The sequence below is a fragment of the Heteronotia binoei genome, chromosome 8, assembly GCF_032191835.1.
Source record: "Heteronotia binoei isolate CCM8104 ecotype False Entrance Well chromosome 8, APGP_CSIRO_Hbin_v1, whole genome shotgun sequence".
Lineage (NCBI taxonomy): Eukaryota > Metazoa > Chordata > Lepidosauria > Squamata > Gekkonidae > Heteronotia > Heteronotia binoei.
The window spans coordinates 89,110,817-89,137,302 of record NC_083230.1 but is presented as its reverse complement, the minus strand read 5'-3'; the positions used below and the strand labels follow the sequence as shown (position 1 = coordinate 89,137,302).

At 41.9% G+C, this 26,486-nt stretch overlaps 1 protein-coding gene across 1 annotated transcript in view; it reads right to left on the bottom strand.

The window, feature by feature from the left end:
* Positions 1–26,486, bottom strand: part of LARGE1 (LARGE xylosyl- and glucuronyltransferase 1) — a 515,590-nt gene that overhangs the window by 216,077 nt on the left and 273,027 nt on the right. The window contains exon 6 of the mRNA XM_060245549.1: positions 6,999–7,170. Within this exon, the coding sequence (XP_060101532.1) occupies positions 6,999–7,170 (172 nt within the window). The remainder of the gene's footprint in view (positions 1–6,998; positions 7,171–26,486) is intronic.

The following is a 26,486-nucleotide window of genomic DNA, read 5'->3' as shown; positions in this document are numbered from 1 at the left end:
TGGATCAGGTCCAGGATTCCCCCGTCAGCAGCAAGGTAGGACCTGGCAACCCTATCAGAACATGCACTCCCTCTCACACCTGGTTTAGACAAACTGAAGAATAAGATAGAAGAAAACTGAGGTGGTAGAATGGGCTATACCACTTTGGACTAGAGGTGGGGTATTTTTCCTGCTCGTAAAAAAACCTGCTTTTTTTAAAAATCAGTAAATTAGAAAGAAAGGTTGTAGCTTAGCTCTTTGCATGATGCAATGGTCTTTCATTTATTGGGAATAATTAATGGAGGGAGTGCACTCCTTCCCCTGCAGTGTTAAGTAATACTGTCCACTCCTTACCGCCTCATTCTGCTGGGTGCATAGACTAGGCCTAAATTAAACGATTAGGCTCCAGGTCTGAATCTGAATGCTTCCAATGTGGTATTCTTCCCCTCTAGATTTAAAATCACAGCAGGAGAACTGAAACCTCGCTCTTCTTTACTTATGATTTATAATCACACCTTTCGTCTATTTGGCTCTGCGATGCTGCTCACACATGAAAATGGCGGTAAGCCCGTCTGTCTCTGTCAGCAGGCAAAATGGAGCAAGGCTAGCATATGTCAGCTGCTAGTAGACAACTGGGAGTGATTAACCAGACCTCTATGAAGGCCCAGAGGAACAGAAATATGGATTGTCCATGCAAATCACTCAGCATGAAGAAATGTCACAGATCCATTAGTTTTGTTGTTCACAACCTGAATGCCTCTGCTGGAAGATTTTCTCCACGTACAAGTGCAGCTCCTATAAAGCATATGTTGGGTCTTACTGTGCAATGACCTTACCAGGGACAGTAAAAACACCACCTGCTTAAGGTCTACAGTATAATAGTTAGGTAAAACTCCATTTGGCTATTATTCCCATGCATGCAGAATAGAAATGAATGGGTCTATATATATGATGAGAGGATTTCTGTTTTTTTATTTTAAGGAAGTATCAATGTTTCCATGACATCATCAGTAAACAATTCCAGTGCTGATGCTCAGCCCTACTTGCATAACTAGCAACAACACATACATCTCATATTAGTAATAGTGAGAAGCAAACATGAAGGTGCCCTACACAAAGTGAGCACCAATAAGCAGAGGTCTGGCCAGGACTAAGCATGATCATTGCCCTCCAAGGAACATAGAATATTCTAGGCTGGGTTTGTTTTCTGATACCTTTCCGCCATATAGTGGGCACTGATGAATCTAACAGGCTTGGAGTAATAATTGGATGGAATTTAGTCCAAACAAATTGTGAAATATTCATGTTTAGTCAGCTAAGATCATCATAACTACTCACACAAGGAAAGGATAGGGCTGGAGCCAGATGAAAAGGTCACAGAAGAAGCTGACAGAGCAGGTCTTTCTCTGTCCCCGCCTTCCCCTTCTGCAAAGAGCCTGCCACTTGTCTCAAAACTCCAGTGCTGATCAGGAGAGCCTTGTAAGCAAAATGCACCACAGGATGTGATGCTGTAGTGATGATGGAGAAATCAATTAAAATCTCCCATCTTCCCCTCACATGGCTTGCATCAACAGGGGAAAGACATTGCCTGATCTCTCCCTCCTCCATCACTGCAGCATCATTGTCCTTTGGGGCCTTTTGCTCCTGGGGCTCTCCTAATTCTCAGAAAGGAGTTTCAAACAAATGGCAAACTGACTGGTGTGTGTGTGTGGGGAGGAGGGATTATCAGCTCCATCCGTGAGCTCTTTTCTGGGATCTAACCTACAAGGACAATTTTATATTGGGATCTTACATAATGTTCTCTGCTCAAATTCCCTAAAAGGTATGAGCCACTATCATTATCTTATTTTGTTCCCCCTCCTCCGAGGGGGATCTGAGAGATGAGAAATGTTTTAGTTAAAGGACATGGAGAAATCCAGTACATTTTCAAGAAACAGACAGTAAGATGATGACAGTGACCAACTTAGGACAATTCAGATGTTAAAATGGTTCACAAGAGGTAAATCAAATATACAGGTATGAAGTGGGAAATTAGTGGCTTGGCAGTTGTTGGCTACCCCTGATAAGCCAGGAACATTACATTGGCACTATCAGGGCCACAGCATAACCCTATGTATTTTATTCTGAAGTCAGTTCTAGGCTGATTCTGCACTCACCTTTCTCCGGAGCAGGCTTCCGTTTCTGGGCAGAGCAAGCTGGCGATTTCACACCAGTTGCTCCGCGCTGCGATTTGCCCCGCCGCAGTGTAAATCGCGGGTTTGCCCCACTCGAAATGGCGGCGTGGAGCAACTGGTGCAAAATTGTCAGCTTGCTCTGCCCAGAAACAGAAGCCTGCCCCGGAGAAAGGTGAGTGCGGAATCAACCCTAGTATGTTCAGTATAATTTTCTCCCCAGAGCATTCCAACCACGATTTTGCAATGATTTAGGAACCAGATGACAAAAGACCATCATTCTGCATATTTATTTATTTAAAGTCTTTTAAAGCTGCTTTTCTACTCATCTTACGGTCCCCAACATGGAGAACAGTCAAAATCAATAAAGAAGTTTTTTTTAAAAATACATACATAAAAACAATTAAGAATTAAACAAAGAGCACCTAAATGGGAAGTAGGATTACTGACAAAGAAAACTAAAGAAGTGTTCATTCACTAGAAGAAGATAATGATCCAGGAGGACAGATGAATTTCTCTGGGGAAAGAATACCACAATTTTGTTGCCACAACTCAGAAGTTCCTTTCTTGGGTAGTCACCCACCTAGCCTCAGATGTCAGGGGCACCCAAAGTGGGGCCCAGGAAGATGACCTTGTTGGTTCACTAGGTTCATGTAGAAGTAGATGTTCCTCAAAGTATGTTGGCCTCAAACCATATAGGACTTTAAAGGTCAATGGCAGCACTTTAAATTGTGAACCAGCATAGGTGGAGTAAGATTGGAATGATGTCCCTCTAAACCAGGGGTGTCAAACTAATTTGTTATGAGGGCTAGATCTGGCATAAATGAGACTTTGTTGGGCTGGGCCATGTGTATCATAAACTGTAACACCAGACAGCAGAGATGTAAACTTTATGAAGGACACAAACACAATTAAAAAAAAAACTTAAAACATGTTTAAAACATTAGCACTTCTGCAATGTTTTGTTTATTTAACAGTCTTTGATTACTGACACATCTTGCTCTGCATCAAAATCTGGAGACAATGCCTATGCTGTAGTAATCCTTAGCATGCTGTTCAGGTGTTGTTCAGGCACGTATCTGAGGCTTAATTCAGATGGCCAATCTGGGCTGACACAGGAACAGCCCATGTCTGGATTTAAATGACACGTTCAAAGGCACATATCTTGGTCCCGCCTCGCTCCCACCCTTACCCTTTTCTCCACCTTTGCTCTTGCCATTTCAAAAAGCTACCAGATAGTAACAAATCACTGAAGTGCTTTTGGAGTGTCTTTCCCAACCATCTGAACAGCCAGCGAGCGCCAGGGAGACATCACTCATGTACTTGAGTGGTGTGACTGCTCCTCCGGGGAATGTGCAGACCATTCCTGTTCTGGCAGTGGGCCACATGCTGATTGCCCCCAGGATGCTTTCCACTATGCTGGCTTTTTTCTGTGATGAGAGGCTGCCACCCAAAGCTGCTCATCTATACCCAGCTTGTAAGTTGCAAACCTACTTTTGCTTTACTGACATTCATTACATTGCTCTGAGCTAAGACCCAAGGGAAAACATGAAATGGCTGGACATTGAGAGATTTTTTACATAAATTGCTTTGTGTGCTAGTCAAGAACATGTGGATTCACCATGGCACAGACTGAGGGCTATGTGTTTGTCTAAAAAACCCTCTATAGTCTTCTCCAAAGAAATAACTACAATTTCTATGAGGCAGTGCAAGACTACAGAGACTGCCATGTATAGTGGTCAGTATCAGCCAACTATCTAGGAAGTCTAAGTTTAAAATCCCCAATCTATCAAAAGCAATCAAAGGAAAATGTGAAATGTGATTTTGTTTTCACATTTCAAAAGTTAAAATACTTTGACTTTTGAAATGTGAAAAAAATAAAAGGAAATGTGATGTATGAACTTGGTCTGGACACACACTCTCAGCCTAATCCACCTCACTGGCTTGTTATTCTTCATCCAAATACTTCACATGCTTTCCTACTGAGAAAGACTTGTTCACACGGGCACGAATACCATCATAAAGGGGAGGCAAACCCAGCTGCACCCAGGATAGCCTTGCATAATACGCCCAACAAAACAAACACACACACACACAAACACACTGTGTAACAAGGCAAAAAGTTCATACCTTGAATAAAACTTTGTTAGTCTTAAAGGTGCTTTGAATCTCTCCTGTGCAATTGAGGGAACTGGGCAAAGTAAGGGGATGAGGAGGGGGAGAAGCCTCAGCCTCAGGAAGGGAGGCTTGGCTCAGAAGCTCTGCTATGTGATTAAGAGAGCCTGGCAAAGCAAACTCTTTTGGTCTGTAACTCCTGTGTGATTAAGAGAGTTTCGCATAGCAAGCTGAGATGCAGAAGGAAACAAGAGAGGGAGAAGAAAGCAGGCGACAGCAAGTTCCTCTAGGACCTGATAGGAGACCTGTGGGGGATGGATGCGGTCCACAGGCTGCATATTTGACACCCCTGCTCTAAACCACTCTAGTGAGCATTCTGGCTGTAGCATTCTTTACCAATTGTACTTTTTAGACACTCACAGATACTGGAAAGTTTTAAAATAATTTTACCTGAAGATTTCAAGAAATAACTGAAGAATGATCCAAATATAAAGCATATCGCAGAGTCCATCTAGCATGGTGCCACTTTAGAAAACAGCTGGGATACTGCATTTTTGAATGATCCTTCATTTTATAATTTTACTTCCCATGGAAAGGTGATCTCTCACACAAAGGGTTCCAAGACTAGTAATGATGCTAAATATTCTAGTTTTCTATTTTTATTTTATGTATATTGAAATATGCTGTTCCTGCTATCTTCTTTATGAGGCAGCTTAACAATAAGAAAACCTATGTGAAGGACTGGTGACTGTTCAGGTTAATTTTACTTTTTAATGAGCAGCTTCATGACTGACACTCAGAAATATAATATAAATTGCTTTCAACTAAGATCATAATTAATGGTTAGTTTATTTAGGATGAATGGCAAGAATCCTATAATAGACAGAACTGACAGAATTATTAGGGTCTTCCCTGTAAATCTGAACAGAGTGAGCTAAAGTGTTTCTTCTTTGCATCCAAGAAGACAGCTCAATCACTCCCTGCAATACCTGCTGAGAAAATTATTTTATTTGCTCAAATAATATCAGACATGACAAGGTTTATACAAGACAATTCTAGCCAACCACTGGGCACCTCTATTGTTCTAGCAAGAAAATCAATGGTTTAAAAAAATGGAGAAGAATATGGAGCTAGGCCCTAACAAAGGATGAACTGTCTTCTAATGACAGTATCACTAACCTTGTGTTAAGCACTGTTTCAAGTACCATAGTACATTGTCCTTAGGAGGCGCTCTTAAAGTTGCTTTGAGACCTCTTACTGGGGATGCAGAGGAAGAAACCTAAAATAATCACTACAGATCACAAAAGAAGCCCGTCTGAAAGCCACCAGGGAAAGGGCTTTCTCCGTTATGGCCCCCGTATGGTGGAATCAGCTGCTGGAAGAGGTGAGGGCCCTGCGGGACTTGGCGCAGTTCCGCAGGGCCTGTAAGACGACCCTCTTCCGGCTAGCCTATACCTAGCCTACATTTAGCTAGGATAACAACTTGAGGAAACTGGCCAGCCATCTGTTCATAGGAAACTGAATTACTCTGTTTTAATGTTTTAACTGCTTAAATTATTTAACTGTTTTATATTTGAAATTGTTTATTTTTAAGTTTGATTAATTGTTGGAAGCCGCCCTGAGCCATTCGTGGGAAGGGCAGGATATAAATCCCAAATAAATAAATAAATAAATAAATAAAAATCAATTCTTTAAGGTGATGTTCTGGGGACAGAAACAATTCATGACTCTTACTAAATCAGATGTACTGAGAATGGCAATAATTGCAAGAAAAGAAAACATACTGAATCTAAGCAAACAAGACATGAATGTGAGGGGGGGGGGAGAGAAACAATGGAAAGGAAAATGAGTTAGAAGGAACAGACTGGCTTCTGCAAAAAGAGAGAATGAGATACCTGTTTCACAGTTTTAATATAAATATGGGTAACTTGCACATTATCCAGCTGTCTGGAAAGCATCTCTGCATGGGTTAAAATGTACGAATACTTCTTAAGAGGCAATTAACTTGGAGGAAAAGACAGGAAGCTCTCTGGAACGTGCATACATGTCTTCACCTGATTATTAACAGAACTAAAGATTGACCATATCAATTTCTAGTTTACCTTAGCCCAAGTAGATTCCATCCTAATCTATTATACTCTGTACAAGGCTGAATTCATTTTCCACTGCAAAACTGAAGCTGAAATCTAAAGCAGCCCTGCTAAACTTATGCCTGACCCACCTGCACTCAGTGAACTTCCTACATTGCACATACAATGTTCTTAATTTGTTTTGACAAACTCAGCTTTTACTGGTGTCTTCTATGCAGGAGCAGAGCATAAACAGACACAAACCAGTTCAACAAGATCAGTCCTTGGCTTAAGCCATGAAAGGTCATATTGTGTGTCCAATTCTTCCTGCTGATCTCTTGAGGGTAGTACTTAGATCAGAGACAAATTCTTTGAGAATGGCCAAAGTCTCAAAGCAATAGCTGCCCCATGGGGAACAGCCACACTTATCATAGATCCTGTTCTCCACTACTTTGTAACGTACATACTCTCACACACACACACACACACACACGACCCCCTCCCTCAGTATTCCATGATTTACTGCCAGCAGTAACTGAGTAGGCAGTTCTGTGAAAAGAAAGCAGCAGCCAGCAGAGAATAGTCATCCCAAACCATAAAAGAACTTTAAATGCCCTGAATGCTTAACAAAAAGAATAGAAAAAACAGAAAGGCATTACGATACCTTTGAACTTGTGAAAGACAGCCCATAGCTCAGCAATGTCTGTAGCAAAGGTAATGTCTGTGTCAAGTACAATGACTCGTTCAAGGTTGGCAGGAAGAGTCTTTGTCAGAACCAGCTTCATCAGCCCATAAATCCCAGAATAATGTTTGTTGGGTATCCAGGATACTTCAGACTAATGAAAGGGACAGGGAAAAGGGAAGAGAGAAGGAAGGAGGGAAGAGACAAGTTTTATTAGATGAAAAACAGCTTTTCCAACATTCTAAGATTGGCCCTAGAAATCAAAAGAGATGCTGCTCAATAGGAGAATATATGAACTTACAGAAGCCCCCAGGAACCAGGTGGACCAACTAGAAGAAAGGCTTAGGAGGCAAGCTTTCCTCTTCAAAAGGGAACACATCATATGGACCTTCAAACATCTTTGAAATATCCAACCTGAGCCACACACACAAAAGAACCTTAGAGACTTTCCAACTGAAAGTCAGTGTGGTGTAGTGGATAGAATGTTGGACTAGGATTTGGGAGACCCAAGTTCAAATTCCCACTCTGCCACTGAAGCTTGATAGGTAACCTAAGGCTAGTCACTCCCAGCCTGTTTTTGTGACTGTAAGAATAAAAAGAGGTGAAGTATGACATTGCAAGCCATTCTGGGCCCCCACTGAGGAGAAAAGTTGGATGTGTGTATATACTGATTTTTTTTATGTTGTTTATAGTCTGCCTTTCTCACATGGACTCAAGGCAGATTACACATAGTGAATTACTATAATCACCAAACTGGGACACTCAATTAGAATATTAGAAGTCTGGAAGCATCAGAAAGAAACAGAAGCATAGTGTAAGTATTAAAATTAGACAATACAGTACAGTACAGAAAATGCATAATAGTATATTGTAAGTAGGATCCAGAAGGCCAGGGGAATGGGAGCTTTGCTTTCTTTATTTCCTTGGGCAGGCCACTGCATAAAGCCGCAATGAAGAAAGCAGGTGTATGAGCTGTTGTTGATTTTGCCCATTTGCCGGTTGACATTTGCAGAAACCCCTGCTGACATGAGTGGAGTTGCTGTGGTGTAAGGAGAGAGATGGTCTCATAAATAAGAAGGGCCAGGACCGTGAATGGTTTTATATGTGATAGCCAATACTTTAAACTGAGCTTGGCAACAAATGGCAACCAGTAGAGGGTCTACACTAACTATCCCTCTCCCGCCCCCTTCCCTGTTCTGGGTAGCTCAGGCTAGCCCAGTCTCATCAGATCTCAGAAGCTAAGCAGGGTTGGCTCTGGCTAGTATATAGATGGAAGACCACAAGAAAGTCCAGGTCATGAAGCAGAGGCAAGAAATAGCAAACCACCTCTGCATCTCTTGTTGTGAAAACCCCAAAGAGTCACCGTAAGACAGCTGTGTCTTGATGGCAATATGTGCATGTGTGAGTGATAATAATAACTGTGACAACCTGATTCCAAGAAAGATCCTTTTTACTCTTGAATCCCAAATCACCACTGCAGTGCACTTACTGCCAAGGTCACTTTCCTATGATTAGAGCTGTATTTGCCTCTGGATGAACTGTATCACATAGTAAATACCCATGTTAGCTCATATTTTTCAATAGAGATTAAGCTGTAGCTAAATCAGATTTGGGGTAAAAGCAGGGCTTTTTTTGAGCAGGAATGCAGTTCCGGCTGGCTTGGCATCAGGGGGTGTGGCCTAATATGCAAATGAGTTCCTGCTGGCTTTTTCTACCAAAAAAGCCCTGGGTAAAAGGCCTACTTCCTTGAGGGTTACATGCAGAAATGCAAGATGGTAGAAGAGGATTCCCAAAGTATAAGGAGAATGGCTACAAGTATTTCCTATCTGTTAGCCTGCTTCACAAAACTAGAAAGCTGATAAGTAAGAATTACAGAAGGCTTTTCTCTCCCTCTTCACTGTAGTTACAGGGTGAATCCAAGAAGGCCAAGGGACAGTTATCTGAGATAAGGACACAGAATGAGGAAGCAGAGAGCAGAATTCCAGTCATAACTGAAGTTTCTTTTGCTCTGCTCCTCAAATATACTAACAGTGAAATCCTAAGCAGGACTACATCCTTATATGTCCAAGTATATTAGGCTTCCCAAATCTCCCGCTCTGGCGGGAGACTTCTGGTTTCACAGCCTCACCTCCCGCTTTTCAAAACTCTGGAAGCGGGGGTGGAGGGGGGGGGAGAACATACCTTTAGGCTTCATGTAGAGCTCCTGAGCCGTTTGCAAAATGTCTGCCCCTTTAAGGCTGGGCAGGAAGCCGGAAGCAGGAAGGGCTTTTGAGAACGGCCCCTCCCTTTCTTTGCTTTCGTTTTCACAGGAAGTAGAGTTGTCCGGAGGAAGATCTGGTAAGTGTGTGTGTGTGAGAGAGGGAGGGGGCAGGGGATTCCCTAGTTTGGAGGCCCTCCCCCCCTTTAGAAAGCGTGGGGGGGAGGGAAATGTCTACGAGGCACTCTATTATTCCCTGTGGAGAACAATTCCCATAGGGAATAATAGGAAATTGATCTGTGGGTATTGGGGGCTCTGGGGGGCTATTTTTTGAGGTAGAGGCACCAAATTTTTAGTATAGCATCTAGTGCCTCTCCCCAAAATACCCCCCAAGTTTCAAAACGATTGGACCAGAGGGTCCAATTCTATGAGCCCCAAAATATGGTGCCCCTATCCTTAATTATTTCCTATGGAAGAAAGGCATTTTAAAAGGTGTGCTGTCTCTTTAAATGTGATGGCCAGAACTCCCTTGGAGTTCAATTATGCTTGTCACATCCTTGTTCTTGGCTCCACCCCCAATGTCTCCTGGCTCCACCCCCAAAGCCCCCAGATTTTTCTTTAATTGGACTTGGCAACCCTAAAGTATATTGAGGTCAACGTTCATTTCTCCACCCCCAACTATCTCCTCTTTCCATTCCTTGAAAGCCCCTATAGTCTCTCACCTTTTCCTACTTCTCACCCACCAGCTAACCTTTATCACCCTTCCCTGTCTTTAGCAGCCTCTCCCAAGGAAAACTCTGGCCCAGTTGTGAAGTGCCAGTGGCTGGGTGCAACTGTGCAGTGCAAGGACTTGAGGTGGGTTCTTGTTTTCCCACTGGTATCTCCCTCTCTACATTATTTCCTCTTTCTCTTCTCCTGGTAGTCCTCATATCCTCACCTATCCGTGTTTCCTTTTTTCTTTTCCACATACAAACTGATCTACATTTTATTCTCCCTCCCCCCAATTTTATTTACTTCTTTTATTTATCATACTCCCATCTTCCTCCTCAATGGGGACCCAAAGCAGCGCAGCTTACATTATTTTCCATATTATCCTCAGAACAACCCTGTGAGGTAGGTCAGGGTGATTATGTGTGACTAGTCCAAGGTCACCCAGTGAACTTACACAGCAGAGGAGGGATTTGAATTTGGATCTCCCAGATCATAGTCTGAAATTTTAACCACTACACCACATTGGCTTCTTGAGTGGTAGACGCTGCTGAACAACAGCAAGCAGCCAGTCCTGGGTGAATAATGCAAGTTGTGAAGTAGCAATTTGCTCTTTGGTTGCTGCCAGGACTGGCCACACTGAGTCCTCCCTCAAAAAGCCAAAACAGCCCCGGAAAGGGCCTCCCCCCCCCCCCCGCTTTTTACTGACAGAAATCAAGGCTGGTAATACTGTTGTGGTTACCTAGCCAAACGGCCGCTCCCCCCCCCCCCCCAAAAAAAAAAGGCCATGAACAGGGCATTTGTTTCTTAAAGCTACAGATGCTGCTTCTATCATTGAGTTGCTGCTTCTGTTATTATGAGGTTTCAGATTTGTTCCAGACACCTGGGACTTTTTCGGGTTTGTGGAAAGATTTGTCTTTTATGCTTATGACACCAGTTTCTGAATTTATGTATCCACAGATTTGGCCATGTGGAGAATTAGATATACAGATAACAAGTTGGACAACTCTTTGGAAGCTGAATTTTTAAAAAGACAAAATGAGACCATATTTTGAGACCAGATTTGTGCTGAAACTACTGGTTTTCATTACCATTAAGGGATGTCACAGTGCATTATGGAGTGCAGATTTCGATCTTAAAGTGCTTGTTCAAATATTACTTAAGTAGCTTCATAATCTCAAAATTTTGATTCACTCTGCAAGTTTTTTTCAAGTATAACCCTGTGACTGTACTATAAAACGTCAAAACACATGACACCAGTCCTTCTAAATTACAACATTTGAGAAGCCAATGTTCACAGCAATCAGAGTAGCTGCATGTATTTAATTCTACCTGGGATACCTGTTCACAGCTGAACCCATTTTTCTCTACTCCTACCACCTTTCCCTTCGTTAAAAGTTATCATTGGTGTCCAAAGTTTATTTAGACGTAAGTGTCAGGAAAGGCTCTAGCTAGGCATTTTTCTCTAACAAGATCTCCCTTTCATCTCCCCCACCCCAATTTTACCTCCACTGACAGACTATCATTCCATCATGACTACACCATTCATTACCAGCAGGGATGTACCAGCTGACCTCTACATTACAGCTTCAGGAAGAAAGACATCATCATAGAAGTTTAAGAATTTCCAAAATGAGAGAAATGTGACCTTTTCAAAATGAAAGTAAAAAATGACCCAGGGTTCAAATTATCTGAAGAACTCTGTGCAGTTTCCATCATTTTTCAACATGCTTTGTGAACAATCAGTTGTTCACAGCAGCAACAGAGACTACATATATAACAAAACTGGCAGAACAGAATGAGCATCTACTTAATGGGTCCTATTAGCCATGATAGCACCTCAAGTGTTGATTAAGGTTTTAGAGAACTAGAAGATACTTTCAGACATATACAGAAATGAGAATACAATCTGATTTAGTTGACTTGTAAACAAACATATAATCCAGAAATGAGACCCGTTTGTTAATTATTTTGGATGATAGTGAATAATCTTTACAATATCCTGTAAAGAACCAGACTGTATTTGATTACAGATTTGATGGCATTATGATATATGCAGCTGCACTCTGCTTCAGTTTCCATTTCTCCATGCTGACTACCATTCCTGAGAAAGTGAAGGATAGGACTTGTAAGAGAAGAGAGTGACTCAGCAGGTATGTGCCTGGTATAGATCCTGTCCAGCCAAAACAATTAGCTCATCTTCATGCTGAATAGGATCACTCTGACTGGTGCTTCTATGCACAGCAAGAATCTTCTTCCATCTCTACACCATGGGCCCATAGATGGTTCTCTTGATGCGATAAGTATGGCACAAGCTTGTCTGAGTGCTTCCATTATGCGGAACTAAACACAAGCAAGGGAAAAGCTTTGCTGTGAAAAGGGGGTACAGGCAGCAGCTTAGGTTTTACCCTTGCTTAATAGGCAGTTCATCTTTCTGGCAAGGGAAGGCATGGAGGCTTAAGTGAACAAACATAGAGGCAAACACACACAGAGATATATACATCTCCCCCTCCCTCATTCATCTAAGTAAGAGAGAACTGCTTACTCTGGATCTGAGATCTGAAAGAGTATTTTTAAACTGTGGTTAAAGGTAAGTAGTTGTGAGATGACTCTGTATGAGTGAGTCCACTTGTTCATATGGGGAAAAGGGATTTTTAATTTTTTTTTAAAAGTAAAAGCAGAGCACACTGGTAGGGATATGAAAGCGTTCTCCTACTGTGCAGAACATTTGGCAGTTTGAAGCATTTTCCCCATCCAACACACTAATTGCCTTGATACAGAGATAAAAGTAATTTAATTTTTTTACTGGTACTGAGCAGCTAGATTTGAATCCAGTACCACCTTAGAGACGAACAAGATTTTCAGGGTAGAAGCTTTTGAGAATCAAAGATTCCTTAATGGTACTGATTCTCTCAGGGCACTTGCAACAGAAGATGGGAGGTAGTACTTTGGCTATTTCCATACTGGTACCTCATACCAACTTTTATTCCAAACCGGCCTCTAGAATAGGAATAATAAAATAGGAAGGCTTTCCGCTATCTGCCCAAAATCTGAGAAGGAATATTCTTGGCTGAGAGGTAGAACTTCTGTGTATTTCATCCCTGTCAGGTAGGAGACAAAATGTTACATGTTGTCCACTGAAACCTGGAGGAAACATTATCCAAATAATAAAGGTGAAACATACCACTTTGATATGGAAGAATCTGAACAGAATTTAAAAAAAAACAAATTGCCCAAATCTATCCCCCCCCCAAAAAAATTGCTATATCTCTGTCTTTGATATTGAAAATGTACCTCTAGCTGATTTAAATCCTTATACAGAAAAACTGTTCCAAACCAATGAGCTTATTGTCCACCACACTTCCCTTCTTCATATTATAATATGGTCCATAATTATCTGCATCAGTTCAGGAAGAAAAGCCTGTAACATGCAACTTCTGACCTTAATGGGATATTTTAATAGATAAAATTATTTTTAAAATTTAATTCATAGTGATAAGAACTGAATAATCATTGTAATCCTCTACATCCACACATCCTTGGATATTGCACTGACATTGCAGAGTTGCTACTGGATTTCCCTGTGTGGATAAACCAATCTAATTGTGATGATTGCTATAGTACGAGAGAACAGTTTCCAATGTTTTGGCTATGCAGCTTATTGCATACTTGCTAGGACTTTATATGTTTTATGGTTGGGGACCTGCCTATCTACGGGACTGCCTTTCTCCTCATGTTCCCCAGAGAGCATTGCGTTCAGGGACACAAAACCTACTGTCCATCCCTGGACCAAAGGAGGCCAGGCTATGCTCCACAAGGGCTAGGGCCTTCTCGGTGGCAGCACCAGAAATGTAGAATACCCTCCCGGAGGCCATAAGGGCCCTGTGGAATCTCTCTACTTTCCGCAGGGCTTGCAAAACTGAACTGTTCCGACGGGCCTTTAACAGCTAAGCCGGGAGAGGACTGCCACCCCACATCACTAAAGAGCTATGTTTACTATATGATCACCATCAGGAAAGAAGAGCCCACCTATATTGAAATTGTACAGCATCAGGAATGTTTTAATTGAAATTGTATTTTATTGGTTTTAATTGTAAATATAACATCTGAACTGGTTTGAACTGACTGTGAGCTGCTCAGAGTCCACTCACGGAGAGGCCGGGATAGAAATTTAAGAAATAAATAAATAAATGGGTTTTTTTAAATAAAAAAAATTCTGATGGGATTTTGAGTCCAGTATTCATTAACACTGATGGTATAATTAATCACTCTCTTCCCACAAATTATTGAGCTATGTGAAGGGACAGACAGGGTCTATAAATGTTGCAGAATGAGGACTGAATTGATAAACTGCAGGTCAGGTATATCAGCTTGATGCTAGAGAATCATGATAGCACCAATACCCTTTATTGTACTAACTGTAGATCATCCAATGAGTTATATTATACAAAGACAACCCACAGATAAGTTCATATGTGATGTAGGTGCATTGACTAGGTTTCTACTGATTTAACTGTGACTGTACATGCTGTATCAATTGTTTTAATAAATTAGGCAGAGCTACTGTGCTAATCCTGCTAACCCTGTATTTTTACTTTCTGACTGCAATCTTTTCCATTAAAAAAGAGATCATTTATGTTTGCAATCCAGTACTATCTAGACATTGTGCCTGTATATGGATTTTTAAAAATGTTTTCTGCTTTTTTGGGGGGGGGGGGTCAGCTTTTTTGCTCATTAATTTTTGATACTACACCCCCAGTCTATTTAATGGAGAGACAACACTGCATGACAATGCCACCTGCTGTGGAGGATTCATACACAAGTAGAGATGCTTGCAGGAAGGATGTCTTTTTGAATGAGAAGAGTCACCTTCAAACAGCTACTAATTTCTTTCCTCTCAGGCTATTACCCATGGCAATGTGTCAATGCACAGCTGAGAGTCTCTCCTGATCATTCCTTTAGGTGTGTCAATCTCTATCTTGCAACCAGATTCATCTTCAGAGAATCACCTTGAACTTCTTATCAGAGATCTCTAGGCCAACTGCCACCCTTGGAACATGTTCACATTGCTGAATTTATCTGTGCTAACTAAGCCAGCCACAGTGAATGACAAAGCTTTGCCAATTTCAATTCCCTTTTAATGGCATAAAATAGAAATTAAATGATTCACTATCTCCTCCAGTTTCCTCTCACAGGATCCCTGGTCTATTTGGCAAGACAAATGAAAGCACTCCCTGATTTTACAAGTACTGGTTATCACAATGACTACAATGAAATGGGTTTTGAGGTATTAAAATTATAAATCTTTTGTCTCTTGGAAGTAACAGATGTTGCTACACATGCTCAAAAGCATTCAGGTCATAAGGATGATGTCTATAACGCTTTCCAGTTAACAATCCCTGCTGCCAGTTGGGAGGAATGCATGGGGAAAGTGGGATAAACAGCAGGGAGGGCTATCTAGTGGCAAGCTCATTATCAGCTGGGGTCAAAAAATACTAGAGTTCCATGGACCCAGCTTATAATTGGCTTGGAGGCTCGGTGATCTGTTGAGTTTTGTATTATAAGCCCCCAATATTGATATTCAGATATATCTCCCAGACCTAACTACAGTGATCCATGTGACAGTCACTTCAAGATGGTTTACTGTAACTCGCTCTACATAGGCTTACCCTTGAGACTGATCTGAAAACTTCAGCTGGTGCAGAATGCAGCAGCTCAGCTGTTGATAACAGTGCCTTTCCGGGCACACATTCAGCCAGTGTTGCGTCAACTAGTGCAGTTGACGCAACACTGGCTGAATGTGTGCCCGGAAAGGCTATCAATTGAGTACTGAATCAATTTCAAGGCTTTAGTTTTGACTTTTAAAGCCTTACATGGCCTGGGACTGACATATCTATGGGACCACCTCTCCATATACATGCCCTGGAGATCACGACAATCCAGCACACAACATCTGCTGACTGTCCTTGGCCCGAAGGACATCCGTCTTGCCTCAACCAGGGCCAGGGCTTTTTCAGCCTTGGCCCCAGCTGGTGAATCAGATACCTCTAGGGCCCTCACAGAATTGTTATCTTTTTGCAGAGCCTGTAAAATAGAGCTATTCTGCCAGGCCTTTGGTTGAGGTAGCGGGCATCCTACTCCACAGACTGGCCCTATGTGGCGATCCACCTCTGCTGCAATATGTTTATTTTATTTACTATCTTCAGTTCATAAATATATGACCAGCTGAGCTGTCATTTATATTTTGTTATGATCTGTAAAATTGTTCACATCATCCAGGTTTTAACAGTTGTTTTTATACTGTTTTTAGAATGTTGTGATCCACCCTGAGCCCTTCCCTGGGAAAGGGCAGACTACAAAGGGCCTAAAATAAATAAATAAATACAAAGTGCCTAAAATAAATAAATAAATACAAAGTGCCTAAAATAAATAAATAAATAACTCTCTAACTCAAGTACATTCTCACTATCTTCTAGGAAAACCGCATGAACTTGGGTTCAACTGCCGTCTTTAGTTTCACTCTTATTTGTGCAATTTGTTTTTTTCCTGCAGATGACAAATAACTTAGATACTTTAGCATCCTAAGAAATAACAACCAAGTTACAGAATATTTGGGATACTTGTACTTTTATGTAATAGGAATCAGCTCCACAGTAACCAGCAAATTCAGAGAATAAAACATTAGGACAAATCAAGGAAGAGTGGAAAATAACTAAACACGATAATTTAGAATTTGCCTCTAACTGAATAATATAATTAGGATGATACTTGATTTTTTTTTTTTAAAAAAATCATTTTTCTTTAAAAATGTCTATATTGCCCTTCCAGAGTTTAAGGTGGTTTTCAGTAACCACAGCTAAATATTATGCAACCATCTTGCAGAAGCTATGCAGGTCCATGCCAGTTCCTGGATGGAAGACTACTTGGACCTGTAAACTAAATATAAGCAGTCAGTGTGATGCCATGGCAAAAAAGGCAAATTCAATCCTGGGTTGTATCAAAAGGGCTATTTACAACAAAATCACAGGAGGTCATAGCTCTGCTGTATACTGCTTTGGTCAGGCCACACCTGAAATACCATATGCAATTCTGGAGGCCTCACTTCAAAAAAGATGTGGACAAAATCGAGCAGGTGCAGAAGAGAGCAATGAGGATGATCTTTCCTATGAGGAAAGGCTGAGGGCCTTGGGAATGCTCAGTCTGGAGAAGACAGAGGGGGGAACATGATTGCTCTCTTTAAATATTTGAAAGGCTGTCAATTAGAGGAGGGCAATAAACTGTTCTACTTGGCAAAGGAGCATAGGACCCAAAGCAAAGGGCTCAAATTACAAGCAGAAAGGTACCAGTTGGATATTTTTTGGGGGGGGGGATTACAGTCAGAGTAGTTCAGAGGTGGAACCAGCTGATTAGGAAGGTGGTGAGCTCCCCTTCATTGGCAATCTTCAAAACATGGCTGGATGATTTTTTGTCAGAGATATTTTAAGCTGATCCTGCATGGAGCAGGGGGTTGGACTAGATGGTCTGTATGGCCCCTTCCAACTCTATGATTCTATGATCTCCAAGTAAACTGCCTTTAGTTCTAGTTAGAAATGTAGTAAATGAACAAACTACAGAGGAAAACAAAGTAAAATAAGGAGGGAATCAAACATAACCCTGCTACCAGTATTCAGGGGGAACAAGATCATCACCTGCCTGAAAGAGATGGCTTTTAATGGCATAAATATGGTTGATTCCCTGTTCATGTAGAAGCTCACAGGCTTGCCTAGACAGCTGTTGTGCATTCTAGCTACAGACAGCTCCTTGGAGAATGAATACTTTGCTCCAGGCCCATAGCCATGGGGGGCTGGGGGGGCATGGCTCCCCCACCTAACCCCCCTTGGACCTTTGTGGCCCCTCCTTTCTCCAGCCCCCACTCTCTCTGCCGCCACTTTTGTCCCTACGACTCTGGCAGTCCCACCCCAGCGGCACTGAACTTGCTGATCGCTCTGGAAAGCTGGCTTCAGAGCAGCTTTTTCTGCTGATCATGTGATTGGCAGAGGGGGCGCCTTGCAAGAGTCCTAAGAGCTGGCTCTACTCTTTTGCCTGGTCGGTGGGTAAGTGGGTGGGAGGGAGAGGTGCTGTGTGGACGGGAGCGGGGCCTCCAGAGCCAGGGGGAGAAAAGTGGCGGTGGAGAGAGTGGGGGCCACCGGAGGGGGGACCCCTTCATCCAAACTTTTTCCCATGGGCCCCCCCTACCGAAATTTTCTGGCTACAGGTCTGCTTTGCTCCCCAGAATGTTGCCTGTACTTGGCTTGTGCATGGCACAACTAAGCAGGCAACAGCAGTAAAGAATAAATAAAGATGGATAAAATATGAAAGTAAGGCTATGTTGGTGTTCATTAATACACAGGAGTATAAAAGATTCAGTTTTTCCTCCTACTATTTTCAAGAGCTAAGATGCTGTGAATGATGAAAAGATTCAAATACAACTTTAACCACCACCATCCATCATGTCCTGATACACAATAAGTTGCCTATTTTAAATTTTATCTGATGCTGCTTCCTCCCCTCACTTTGAGTATCATTGCATTTACGGAAAGTAGGCTATACATAAAACAAATAAGAAATAAAGGAAATTCAAACTAGGTGTGAAAGAACAAGCAGTAACACAATTACTGAGAGAAGTGCTACTGACAAACACAGAGGAATGCTAGAGTTAACTGTACATGTTAATCATGTTCCTGTCAGATTTCTCTTGCTACAATGCCTGTCTTGGGAATAGGAGATGCAAATTTAGCAAGCAAAAGCCTTTGGACTGCCCTGCTCTTCAATTTCAGGCAGTGAGACTATCCATGCAAGTCTTTAAACATGGCATTTAAAGTCTTTCAACCTGTTAAGCAGGTCAGGAACCAGAATTCTGTTCCTCTGCCAAGGTAACTTTAACAGATTTTTGATTCCTTTCCCCCATTCCAAGAATTCTATAGAACCAATCTTTAGTATTTAGAAGTCTAAAACTGTTACTTTGGGAAACATCTGTGCATCTTTCCATGAGTGTGTCAGACAGTGGTTCTTTATGGTAGCACACCTGCTCTTCCAATAACCAGCTGTAGGCAGGCTATGATGCAGATGTCTAATGAAGATCACTGTCATTTTTAATTCTCTAGAGCCAAATGTGTTTCAGCAGAACAATATTTCATAATATCACTTGATACATATCATAAAAAAACTTCATAGAAGTGGAAGAAGGAAGAAATGCATAAGCCATCGTATAAAGAAGGTATGTCTTTTCTGACCAGTCTCTGATCAGACCCTTAAGAGATCTGACACATCCTGATTTGGATGCAGAGTTGATATTATACTTATATTTTGATTTTTTATGCTTTTTTTCAGGAGGTTCTAATTGCAACTGGGCCTTAGTCGATGGTGCTGGAGAGGTGAATGTGAGTTCCTAGATTCTGCCTCTGGAGCAACTGAAGTGGCTCTTTTTGCACGGACTGGAGCAATGTTCACTCTAAGCTGCAGAATCTTCTGAGCAAAAATTCTACTTTGTGAGCTACTTCATAAATGATTGTGCTCTGGGGTCATCCTTCCTGAGCTAAGACAAAAATGTGTGAGCTGGAGGCTAAAAAATCTGTGAGCTAGCTCATGCTAACTCAGCTTAGAACAGGTGTGTCAAACGTGCAGTTTGGGGGCCAAATCAGGCCCCTGAGCAACTGGCTGTCATCTGTTTCCTTCTCCCTGTATCTTGCTTCCTTCTGGATAACAGCTTGCTTTGCAAGGCTTGCTCAATTGCACAGAAGCTACAGAACAAAACCTCTATTTTCTCCATTGGTTGAGGCTCCTCCCTTGGGGAAGGAAGGAAAGAACCAGAGCTTCTTTTGCCCAGTTCCCTGGATCCCATGGGAGAAATATAAAGAAAGCACCTTTAAGATCAACGAGCGCTACCATTTTCAGCATTTTTCAAGTTTTTTAAAATATATATTTGTCTGTGTTCTTTATAAAATTTATATCTTTGCTACCTAGTCTTAAAGAGGTACACACATGGCCCAGCCTTACATGGCTCAGCCCAACCAGACATGGCTCTGCCCAACAAGGTCTCTTTTATGTCAGATCTGGCCCTCATAACAAATGAGTTCAACACTCCTGGCTTAGACGGAACACTGGACTGGAGACATCTTGATAATAGGGCCCATAGGAACTGAACAGACCAGTGAGGGTCTGAACGTTCACTCATGAAACTAGAAGGAGCAGACCCAAGGTAGTAGGACCCGAGCTCAGAGCCACCTCAAAAGGAAAACAGAGCCCTCTCTCACAGTGCAGCTAGAGGCTCTATCTGACTGAACCTTAAGGGTAAATTGCTAGCACACTGAAGAAGTGCAAACACTGTGGGTGTCAAGCATGCGGGTTCAATGAGTCGAAGTTGATACAAAAACCATGCTTGACAGTGGGCCTCTCCTAAGCATAGAAGGCAGGTTGTGCTCATTGCGGTGAATCAACTTTGTTCCACATTTTGAAAACCTTTCAAATAGTGCCTTGAATGCCATAATGAAGAACGATAAGCACCACAAAAAAGGGGGGGGGATCCAGACAAAGAGGCCTGTTACCCACAAAGTAAACTGAAGAAGTACAAAACACCTCCTTAATGTGAAAAAAAGGAGTTTCTCTCATCCACAAACAGTAAAGAAAAGCTCAATTGAGCACGCTAGAAAGCTTCCTATCCTCACAGTGGTGAAAAAGGAACTGAGGGAAAAAGGCACTTGCCAACAGAGCATGTGTTGCATTGGGTGAGAATCCTGCACAAACACCAGCTCTGAAAGGGGCAGGTCATTCCATCTTTGGAATTTTTTAACTAGAAAGAAAATGTCTGTGGTTGGCCTGTGCAGGCACATTCCCAATGCGGGACTGCATGAGAAGATGAAAAAAAGTCTTACTTGCTGGAAATACATGAACTGCAGTTTGTGTGTTTACTATATTACCTCAGAATTATTATTCATTTACCACAGACGTTTTACTCCTGATTCCACCTGCCCTTTTCTCCTCTACATTGAATAAAATATTTTGTTTATTTTTGAACTTTCAAAAACCTCTTGTGGGCCATTTTCAGAAGTGTAAGTTTAAGAAGGAATCTTGTCTCTTCTTCCAACTTCCTGGGCTGGGCCAACATCAAAATATAAATAATGTGACAACCATAAACCTTCAAAGAAGAAGAAAATAGATAAAAGTGCTGCAAAGTCAGACCAATTTCACACTCAGCTTACCCAGCTGTCACGTTCCTCTTCTCCGCTCAGCGTCCTTCAGATTTCCCACTATCTGCCCTGGAGCTGCAGCAAACATCACGGTTTTTGCGCGGCAAACGGAAACCGCTAAAAACCAGTTTCTGTTTGCCCCACAAAAACAGCGATGTTTACTGCAGCTCCGGAGGAGATAGTGAGAAATTCGAAGGACGCTGCGCGGAGAAGAGCAACGTGACAGTGGAGTAAGCTGAGTGTGAAATCAGTCTCAAAGAGGGAAAGAAGAAAAATTGAGAGAAAATCCTTCATGTGAGGGAGGGAAAAGGACAAGACTGCCATGCCTTCCCTCCTAAACCCCCAAACCTTTGTCTGAAGATCTCATACCCACAAGTCCTGCTGATCCCCCTTGAGGGCATACACTACCTAAATATCCAGGACACTAGAAATTGTTTAGATTTAAATTTGCTACAGTATTTTTAATTAGCTTAATAATTTTATTGCATTTTATTGCTGATGCTTTTTGAATTACCTCTCTTTCTTGTTTATAGTCCTATAAACTTTTTAGTCAAAGTCAGCCTAGTTAAACCAGTCTTTTGTTTTAGGAGAATATAATTTCAAGCCAACATCTATGTATACGAAGATCCAGATTCTGAAAATATGAGATGTACACATGTGTGCACACATGCGCTTACCCCCTGGTCCCTTTGTAGGGTAACATAATGATACAGCCCAATCTCATCAGATCTGAGATACTAAGCAGGGACAGCCCTGGTCAGTATTTGGACAGGAGACCACCGAAAAATACCAGGGTCATGATGCAGCAGCAAGTAAAGGCAAACAATCTCTGAATATCTCTTGCCTTGAAAACCTATGGGTCATGAGAAAAGCTTCAGAGTCAAAACCCTTAACTTGCACGGTAGCTTTTGGTTTTTGATAGACTAATTGTATTGCATTCATAAAATATTGCCAAATATTTACTTTTCTTAACAGTCCAATAATAAAGTCCTATTACGAATGATCAAATGTCTTCTGTGCATCTAGAGATACAACAGCTAGAGGTATCTCTCTCTCTCTCTCTTTACATAAAAAAATGGCATTTGATGTGTTGGGTCTGGTATTTGCCTTTGGGGTATAAATCCTGACTAATCTGAAAAGACATAGCACCCATTCTATATGTGAGAACTGCAGTGAATAATTTTACATCCTGGTTTAATAATGCTATTGGTCGGTAAGAATCTAGCTGATCAATTTGTTTACCAGTTTTTAAAATCACTAATTCTTGTGTCTTCCCATGAACGTGGTGATTGTTTGTCTTTCATTATCTGATTGAATAACTTTGTCACATGTGGTAGTAATAAGTCTTTAAATTGTTTATAAAATTCTGAACTGTATCCATCTATGCCTGAAGATTTTCCATTTTTTAGTTTTTTTACTATTTATTTCGTCACTTTTCACTGATTTGTTTAAAATGTTATTATGCTCACTCTTCAGAGATATTATTTTTTTGTAAATATTCATCTTTTAATATATGGATTTTCTGAAGAGTATAATTTTTCAAAATCAATAGCAAACTGTTTTGCTATTTTTTCTGTATTGTGTATTTTTTGTTATTATATTCTGTCACTGCTATTCTATTTCTATTTTCATGTTTTCTCAAAGTACTTGCTAGTAACTTATAACTTTTGTTGCCAAATTCATAATAATTTCTTCCTAAAACTAGCGATTTCTTGAATACATATCCCCCTTTAATACATCCCAAACAATATGTATTGGCATTTCTTCAGTTATTTTCTCTTTAAAGAAATTTTATATAACATCTTTTTTTCCCTTTAGATTCTGGTTTAGCTAATAAAATAATATTCAATCTTCACAAATAAGGTGGTTGACTGCTCTCCAAGGATATTCACCACTTCCAATACTGGGGAATGATTAGATCATTTTTAATGCCAATTTTTGCTTTAATAATATTTTGCATTAAGTTTAATGATCTTAAAATAAAAAAGATACCTATTGATCTTCAAGTGGTCATTTGTGCATTCACACTGATGGGACATAATGAACCTGTGCAATTCACTCTTCCCAACTGCCATGTCGGGGAGGGACGGTGGCTCAGTGGTAGAGCATCTGCTTGGGAAGCAGAAGGTCCCAGGTTCAATCCCTGGCATCTCCAAAAAAGGGTCCAGGCAAATAGGTGTGAAAAACCTTAGCTTGAGACCCTGGAGAGCCGCTGCCAGTCTGAGAAGACAATACTGACTTTGATGGACCAAAGGTCTGATTCAGTATAAGGCAGCTTCATATGTTCATATGTTCATATGTTCATGCGCAGGGGCTCCACCGTGAATGCCCACTGGGACAGGCATGAGGATCCACCAGTTCCTTTCTGACTGCTGAAAGCCCTTAGAGGAGAATCTACAGCAGTGGGGAAGGAAGAGGAGTAGTATGAATGCACAAATGACCACTCGAAGATCAACAGTTACAGGCAAGCAACCTATCTTCTTTGTGATCTCTGTGCTTCACACTGATGGGAGAATAGCAAGCAAGAATAGAAAAGTACCTGGATGAGGGTGCTGGAGGTGCTCAGATACATGATGCTTGCAACACTACTCAGCCCACTGGAGCTCCTTGACTATGCTGGATGATCAGAGCATAGTGTCATGAATGTGTGAGGCATTGCCAGATGTCCAGCAGAGGAACTCCCCTGCGGAAAGCTGTGGAGGTTGCTAGGGCCCTCATAGAGTGGGCACAAACTGGATCTGGAAGGGGTGTTTTAATGAGTAAGTAACAAAGTTTTATGGTCTCCACGATCCATTTAGATAGGCGTTGTGAGGCGCTCCAACATCCCAGGGCTCAGCATCAATATCCTCTTGATACTTACAAGTGTCCGGTGTCTGATGCAGGTAGAATGATAAGGCCCAGTGGACATCCAAAGCATGGAGTGGACAGTCAGCATCATTAGCTGGATGAGGACAGAAGGTGGGTGGAACAATGTCTGCAGAAAGATGGAACTTCGAGATCACCTTGGGCAGGAAGTTAATATCTGTGGCCAGGGAGACACCGTCTGCATGAAAGGAGAGGTATGGGAAATCACAGTGAAGAGCCATCAGTTCCCAGGCCAAGAAGTGTGGGGCATAGGTGGCCATGGGTTCAAAGGATTTTCCTGTGAGATGGTGCAGCACTAGAGGCAAGCCCCAAGCAGGAGTTGGCTGTCTTACTTGAGGCAAGACTCGCATGAGGGCCTTTTAGGAACCACTTAGTGTAAGGGTCAGTAAACACAGAAAAACCATCCACTGGTGTATGAGAAGCAGAAACTGCTGCTAAATAGAGCATGTCTTCCTTTTGTATTCAGCGAGCTTCTTGGCATTTGTCTTCAGGAAGCAATGTCATTATGTTTGTGACTTGCTCTGAGAAGCAAACTGGTAGCACCCCATACAGGCTGCATAGTTTGTGGTCTTGATGCCTAGAGCCCCTGCCAAATAGAACTTGCATCCCAGAGACTCAAGCTTCTTACCCTCTTTGTCCGGTGGGATAGAATGAGTATATTTTCTTTTCAAAGATGATGTGATGACCACTGAATTAGGTTTTGGATGTTTGAAGAGAAAACTAGTATAGGCTTCTTGAATTTTATACATGTGGTCAATTCTTCAAGAGGATATTGATGTTGAGCCTGGCTTGGGCCAAGGTGCCTTGGCAGCCTGTAAAAGGACCAACTTCATGGGTAGTGCTACTGGCGTGGAAGCGTCCCACTGTACTATGTTGAACACTGTCAATTACTACCAGTTGGGGTTGGACGGCAGGTAAAGCGAAGGTGTGAACCATGTGCTTCACAAAAACTTCATAAGCTCAAAGGTCTTCTGAAGTGGAGACTGGGACTCCTTGGACAGCTTCTGAGGTGGGAAACGTTCGGCACTGGAGTCGATAGGTTTGGAGTGGGCTTAGTCCAATTCATGCCTGGATTGGAATGATGATGCATCCTCCTCAGAGAGCTCTGGTGATGGTTGAGGTGGAGTTTTGGCTTGGAAAGTGGAGGTTTCCATAGAGCTGGTTCCTTCGGAGGGTGATCTCTTGGAGCAGGTTTTGACAGTGGGGTTCCGGCATCAATCTCAGAGCTCGGTGTCAAGAGTGGCAGGAGACCATGGAACAGATATCCCAGTCCAAAGGTGGGCAAGACATCCATGGAAAACCGGAGGGCGTGGGGTACACTCCATATAGGTCACTGCCATTGGTCCTAAGGTGGAGATGGTGGGAGTTGCCAATTGTCTGGAGGCATAAGTGCAGATGGGTTGAGCTCTGGTTGTGGAGGAGATTTGGGCAGGTCATAGAATCATAGAGTTAGAAGGGACCTCCAGGGTCATCTAGTCCAACCCCCTGCACAATGCAGGAAACCCACAAATACCTACCCCAAATTCACAGGATCTTTATTGCTGTCAGATGGCCAACTAGCCTCTGCTTAAAAACCTCCAAGGAAGGAGAGCCCACCACCTCCCGAAGAAGCCTGTTTCACTGAGGAATCGCTCTCTCAGGAAGTTCTTCCAATGTTGAGACGGAAACTCTTTTGATTTAATTTCAACACATTGGTTCTGGTCCTACCTTCCGGGGCCACAGAAAACAATTCCACACGATCCTCTAGATGACAGTCCTTCAAGTACTTGAAGATAGTGATCATATCACCTCTCAGCCGCCTAAACATCCCCAGTTCCTTCAACCTTTTCTCATAGGACTTGGTCTCCAGAATCCTCACCATCTTCGTCACCCTACGCTGGACCCATTCCAGGTTGTCTATATCCTTCTTAAAATGTGGTGCCCAAAACTGAACACAATACTCCAGGTGAGGTCTTACCAGAACAGAGTAAAGCAATATCATCACATCACGTAATCTGGGCACTATACTTCTGTTGATACAGCCCAAAATTGCATTTGCCTTTTTAGCCACTGCATCACATTGTGGACTCATGTTCAGCATATGATCCACTAAGACCCCTAGACCCTTTTCGCACATACTACTGCTAAGACAAATCTCCCCCATTCTATAACCATTTTTCCTACCTAAATGAAGAACTTTACATTTATTCCTATTAAAATTCATTTTATTGATTTTCGCCCAGTTTTCCAGCCTGTCAAGATCATCCTGTATCCTGTTTCTGTCTTCTACTGTATTTGCAACCCCTCCCAATTTAGTATCATTGGCAAATTTAATAAGCATTCCCTCTATTCCTTCATCCAAATCATTGATAAAGATGTTGAACAAAACTGTCCCAGGACAAATCCTTGAGGCACCCCACTTGTCACTCCTCTCCAAGAGGATGAGGAACCATTCACAAGCACTCTTTGGGTGCGATCTGTCAGCCAGTTACAGAT